Source organism: Bos indicus x Bos taurus, chromosome 19 (genome assembly GCF_003369695.1).
Source record: "Bos indicus x Bos taurus breed Angus x Brahman F1 hybrid chromosome 19, Bos_hybrid_MaternalHap_v2.0, whole genome shotgun sequence".
Taxonomy (NCBI): Eukaryota; Metazoa; Chordata; class Mammalia; order Artiodactyla; family Bovidae; genus Bos; species Bos indicus x Bos taurus.
The window spans coordinates 24,916,663-24,922,662 of NC_040094.1; the positions used below are offsets into that span (position 1 = coordinate 24,916,663).

A 6,000-nucleotide genomic window follows, 5' to 3' on the forward strand; every position below is an offset into this window, starting at 1 on the left:
AATATCCATTTAGACTTTAGCAGGAATGCTTCTGGAGTATCATACAGTTTGTAATTCACTGTGGTCTTCTAAGTCTTTAATAATTAATTAAGGTTTCTTTGAATTCCTAATTTGCTGAGAATATTTTGTTTTTAAACTCAGTGATCGATGTTAAATTTTATCAAATGCCTTTGCTTGTTTAACTATCTGATTGTTGTCATTACACATTGTTTAAAAAATGTAATCTTAGACTTAGTCTGCTCATATTTCATTTAGAAACTTTGCATCAAATTCCTCGACAAAAGACAGAGCCAGGGCAGTGGGAGTAGGTGCTTGGTGCTGGTAGGAAAGAATTATTAGTTTGCATGTGTGCTAAGTTCGTGTCTTACTTGTGTCAGACTGTTTGCAACCCTGTGAACTGTGGCCTGCCAGGCTCCTCTGTCTGTAGAATTCTCCAGGCAAGAATACTGGAACGGGTTGCATGCCCTCCTCCAGGGGATCTTCCTGACCCAGGAGCAAACCTGGGTCTCCTCCATCTCCTGCATGGGCGGGCAGGTTGTTTACCACTAGCGCCACTTGGGAAGCCCATTACTTAGTTTAAGGAAAGGTAAAAGGATCCAGGACTGTTTTGCTCCCCAGTGGACCTGGAGGGCTTGCAGGGACATCCTTTCCTCTGACTTGACTGAACACTATGCAAGAGTCGGACGTGGTTTAGTGACTACACCACCATGACCACGACCACCACCACCACCGCAAAGATGGGAAACTAGATTTAAGTTTCTATAATGACACTTATATAGAGACATTACTTTGCTAACAAAGGTCCGTATAGTCAAAGCTATGGTATTTCCCTTAGTCATATATGGATGTGAAAGTTGGACCGTATATAAGGCTGAGTGCTGAAGAATTGATGATTTTGAACTGTGGTGTTGGAGAAGACTTGAGAGTCCCTTGGACTGCCAGGAGATCAAACCAGTCAATCCTAAAGGAAATCATCCCTGAATATTCATTGGAAGGACTGATGCTGAAGCCCCAATACTTTGGCCACCTGATGGCGAAGAGACGGCTCACTAGAAAAGTCTCTGATGTTGGGAAAGATTGAAGGCAGGAGAAGGGGACGACAGAGGATAAGATGGTTGGATGGCATCACCGACTCAATGAACATGAGTTTGAGCAAGCTCCGGGAGATGGTGAAGGACGGGGAAGCCGGGAGTGCTGCAGTCCATGGGGTCGCAAAGAGTCGGACACGACTGAGTGACTGAACAACAGTAATGAGGCTGAAGATCTCTGCCCAGCCGCCACTGGAGGGCGCGCGCAACCAGCGGAAGCAGCAGGCGTCGCTTTGCGGCGGTTGGGAATGAATAGAGCGCCGACTTTTCCCAGCTTTTCATTAGCTGGTTCTGCGGGAGTCCCGCTTTTCTGATCTCCTCATTGGCTGTTGGCCCGGTGTCTTTGGTCAGCCCCTCCTGGGGGTTTGAAAGGGGTGAGAGACCCAGAAGTCCGGGTTTACAAGGACCAATCAATCAGGGCCTCCCATTGGTCTATCACACAGGAGGCTCAACCCCTCGTCTGAAGACTTTCCAGTGGATGCTGCCTCCTTACTCTGGCGGCTCTCGCTTTGGGGTGGCCGAGGTTCTCCTTGGCGCTTTAGCCGGCTTCTGTGGCGGAGCCGATGCACTCCGAGTGGCTGTCATTTTTCTTTAGCGTTGTTTGCCTCAGACCCACGGCACACAGGTCTCTCTTCTATTGCTCTCTTCGAGAGACAGCTGTAACCGCTGTGGATTTGGGGGGGCTCAGCAGTGCCAACCCTGTAGAAAATGGCTGGAGCGTGGGAAGGGATGTCTTGTCTTGAGCTAGAGATCTGGAGTCTGGGGTAGAGTCCTGAATGGGGAAGGAGATCACTGTAGATAGCCCTTACCCTTTCCTACCAGAGCTGGGCAGGAGGTATTCCCTTCAGCTGGGATCTCCCAATGGGAGCATCATACTTTTGAAGGCCCCTTAGACATTTGTATTTGTAGACATTGAAAAAAAAAATTAGTAATTTTAACTTTGAAGTTTTAGTATTTTGGCGTCAATAATACATTATATATATATAGGATTCAGTCATAAATTATTAGTCCTTGGAAAACTTGTAGGCCCAAGGCGGGATGCCTATTGTGGGTAGTGGAAAAATTATGGTGCTGTTCCACCCTCCTCCAACACACACACAAACACACACATGGTTTTCAGAGAAAAACTGGCTCCCCAGCTGTCTGCAGCCCAGGGCTTGGTGCTGCTGAATAGACGTTTGTAGATAAAAGGCTGAAGGAGCACACTAGAATGGGAACTGGGAGGATCCTTGCTAAACAATAAAATTGAATATGGAAAATGCTCTACAAGCCAGTGTGGCACTGTTACTCTGGCTTCCCTGATAGCTCAGTTGGTAAAGAATTCGCCTGCAATGCAGGAGACCCTGGTTTGATTCCTGGGTTGGGAAGATCCACTGGATAAAGGATGGGCTACCCACTCCAGTATTCTTGGGCTTCCCTTGTGGCTCAGCTGGTAAAGAATCCGCCTGCTATGCGGGAGACCTGGGTTTGATCCCTGTGTTGGGAAGATCCCCTGGAGAATGGAAAGGCCACCCACTCCAGTATTCTGGCCTGGAGAATTCCATGGACTGTATAGTCCATGGGGTCGCAGAGTCAGACCCTGAAGGACTTTCACTTTCACAGAGTTAGTGGTCTAATCATGTGGGCTTGGGTCAGGAGGTAAGATGCTTATTGTAGTGGGCACTGCCACACTGGCAACCTGGCAAAAACCACTCCAGCAGCGTTGGTCACTACCCGTCTAGGTCTCTCTTCTATTGCTCTGAACTTTGAACTATGAAGATAACACAGAGTCTTATTGCTGTGTCTAGGTAATTTTAAGTAGTTTGTTCCTATGTAGACATAGACAAATTTTTGGGCCAGAAAAATCTATGGAGGAAAGGATTAACTGTGGGTTACTCTTTGGATATCAAAGCAGATATGGGGGTGTGGAAGGAAGGTTGCAGACTTATTTTTCATTTTACTCTTGACAGTGGTTTTTTTTTTTTTTTTTTTTTTTAGTAACATAAACATGATAAAAAATAAAGCTGCAGAAATGAATAATTAGTGAAAAGTTTCTTTCTTACTTTGATGTCCCTATTTCCCTATCCAGAGGGAACTTCTAAGTTACCTGAATGTCCTTCACAACAGTTTATGCAAAGAGGCATTTATGTATACAGAATAAAACCTGAACTTTCTAACTAGCTATAGGTGGCCCTCGAAGACAATGCCTCTGCATTGAAAAAATGGAGCTGTGCTTCCCAGATCCCTCTTCAGTGACAGGCTTGCTTTCTAGCTGTGGAGAATGCAGCAGTCAGCAGAGAGCCTAGCTGTCAGCTCCTCAAGGGTTTTCTTCAGCTGCACATACCCTCCTTGTTTGCAGCTGCTTCTTCCCCAGGGTAGTCCACAGCTGGGGGTTATAAAGCCTGTCCGTTTTGGCTTGCTGTGAGACAACTCTGATGGTCAGTGTTCACTCGAGATCTCCGTGCTGGGTTGGTCAGCACTTTGTGGCTTGCCTGTAATTTGACTTCGTCCTCTGCCTGATGGAGCTTCTTCACTTGTTCTTTCACATATGTCTATTCCTAACAAACACCTTGTACTCCAAACTCCATCTCAGCGCCTACTTCTGGAGAACCCAGGCTGTGGTACTGTCTTGATGGCATTGTCGTTCACCACTCTCATTATTTCAGATTGATATCAGTTCTAATGAGATGGATGAAACTGGAACCTATTATACAGAGTGAAGTAAGCCAGAAAGAAAAACACCAATACAGTATACTAATGCATATATATGGAATTTATAAAGATGGAAACAATAACCCTGTGTACGAGACAGCAAAAGAGACACCGATGTATAGATCAGTCTTATGGACTCTGTGGGAGAGGGAGAGGGTGGGGAGATTTGGGAAAATAGCATTGAAACATGTATAATATCATGTATGAAACGAGTCACCAGTCCAGGTTCAATGCACGGTACTGGATGCTTGGGGCTGGTGCACTGGGACGGCCCAGAGGGAGGGGAGGGGAGCGGAGGGAGGAGGGTGGAGGGTTCAGGATGGGGAACGCAGATATACCTGTGGCGGATTCATTTCGATATTTGGCAAAACTAATACAATATTGTAAAGTTTAAAAATAAAATAAAATTAAACAAAACAAAAACAAAAAATAAATAAATAAAGATAAATGATGAAAAAAAAATTCTTGGCATATACCCTCCCTGGCAGTGTATCTGGTAAGGGGCAGTTTTGCCTATGACACCTGCAGTGGGGGTAACACAAATCATCATCTATAAATGGCTTGCAAGCCATTCTCCTAAGAGAAGGTCAGAGCTCAGAAATTTCAGTGGATGTATATTAGCATGAGTGACCTCCTTAGGCTATAATTGAATATATCTGGATGAGGCTTGGACTGTGGTCTTGTCTGACAAGTTGAAAGGTTTCTTTGACGATTTCTTTGAATTTCTTCTGCTGTTGATTAAAAGCAGACTCCTTCTGTTAGTCTTAGCGTGCCCTTATTTATTGCCAAGGCTGGTGAAGTCTAGGGGTCATTGGGTTACACATACATGTCTTTTCTTTACTATAAAGCAACAAATTCATTCTGGGCTGGATCTGTGTCTTAATTAACTCCTGTATCTCATACAGGATAATGCCTTGCACATGATGGAGGAAATCCCCAGACTCCACTTCAGTGCCTCAGTTTCCTTCCTATCAACCTCTGGAAGGCTTTTCCTAAGAGGAGTCTTCCCAGTGCCCCATGCATGTCCTTGTTCCTCAGGCTGTAGATGAAAGGGTTCATCATGGGGGTCACCGCAGCATACATCACTGTGGCTACTGAGTCCTTCATGGAGTGGGTTTTAAGGGGCTGCAGATATACCATACTAAGTGTCCCATAGAAGAGGGAGACCACAGCCAAGTGGGAGCCACAGGTGGAGAAAGCTTTGTATTTGCTGGAGGCTGATGGTATTCGGAGGATGGCTCGGACAATCCAGACATAGGACATGACCATGACCCCTAAGGGGGTGAAGAAGATGAAGCAACCTGTGGTAATCTGCACTGTATGAATCATCTGGGTATTGGAACAGGCGAGCCTCAGCAGGACGTACATCTCACAGAAGATGTAGTGGATTCTCTGGGGCCCACAGAAGGTCACCTTGGTCATGAGGAGGGTGAGAAAGAGACCATACAGGACAGAGAGGGCCCAACACAAGGTGAGGAGCAAAATGCAGAGCCCAGGGCTCATGGCTGTGATGTAGCAGAGAGGGCGGCAGATGGCCACATAGCGGTCATATGCCATCGTGGCCAGGATGAGGTTGTCCAGGGTCACCAAGCAGACCAGGAAGTAGAGCTGGGTCAGACACCCTGTGTATGAGATGGCTTTGTCCTGGGACTGAAGGTTCACCAATGTCTTGGGGATCGTATTGGTGACAAAGAAGAGGTCGGTGAAGGAGAGGTTGGCCAAGAATAAGTACATGGGAGTGTGTAGGTGGGAATCAAAGCTGATGGCCAAGATGATGAGCAAGTTTCCCATTACTGTGACCAGATACATGGACAGGAACATCCAAAACATGATCTGCTGCTCTTCAGGACTCTCCGAGATCCCCAGGAGTAGGAAGTCAGAGACCCCACTTTGGTTGCTGCCATGCATTTTCCCAGCTGTCTGCAACATCAGTACCAACATATATTTACTAATTGCCTTTGATTGAGTAAGGACATTCAGATAGGCAAAATCAACTATTTTCTTAACAATAAAAATACTTCAGGCTGGATTTCAGAATTTTTTTCCCATAAGCAGCAAAGTAATACCAGAGAAAAAAACCATAATGTAGAAAATCTTTATGCAGCCTAATCATTCCAGCAACTTCTGATCTGGCATATTCAATATTATGGAAATAATGTCTATGTCTTATTTTAAGTCCTGTCATCTTACAATATCCTTGAAGTGCCTAAAGATTTCGTAT

The 6,000-nt window shown here is 45.5% G+C and overlaps 1 protein-coding gene across 1 annotated transcript; it reads right to left on the reverse strand.

Annotated features, from left to right (window-relative positions):
* Positions 1-4,727: 4,727 nt before the first annotated feature.
* On the reverse strand, positions 4,728-5,732 carry LOC113878295 (olfactory receptor 1D5-like). The gene has a single exon (XM_027519322.1). It carries the CDS (start codon positions 5,718-5,720, stop codon positions 4,728-4,730), a length of 993 nt encoding a protein of 330 aa, XP_027375123.1. The 5' UTR covers positions 5,721-5,732.
* Positions 5,733-6,000: the final 268 nt, after the last annotated feature.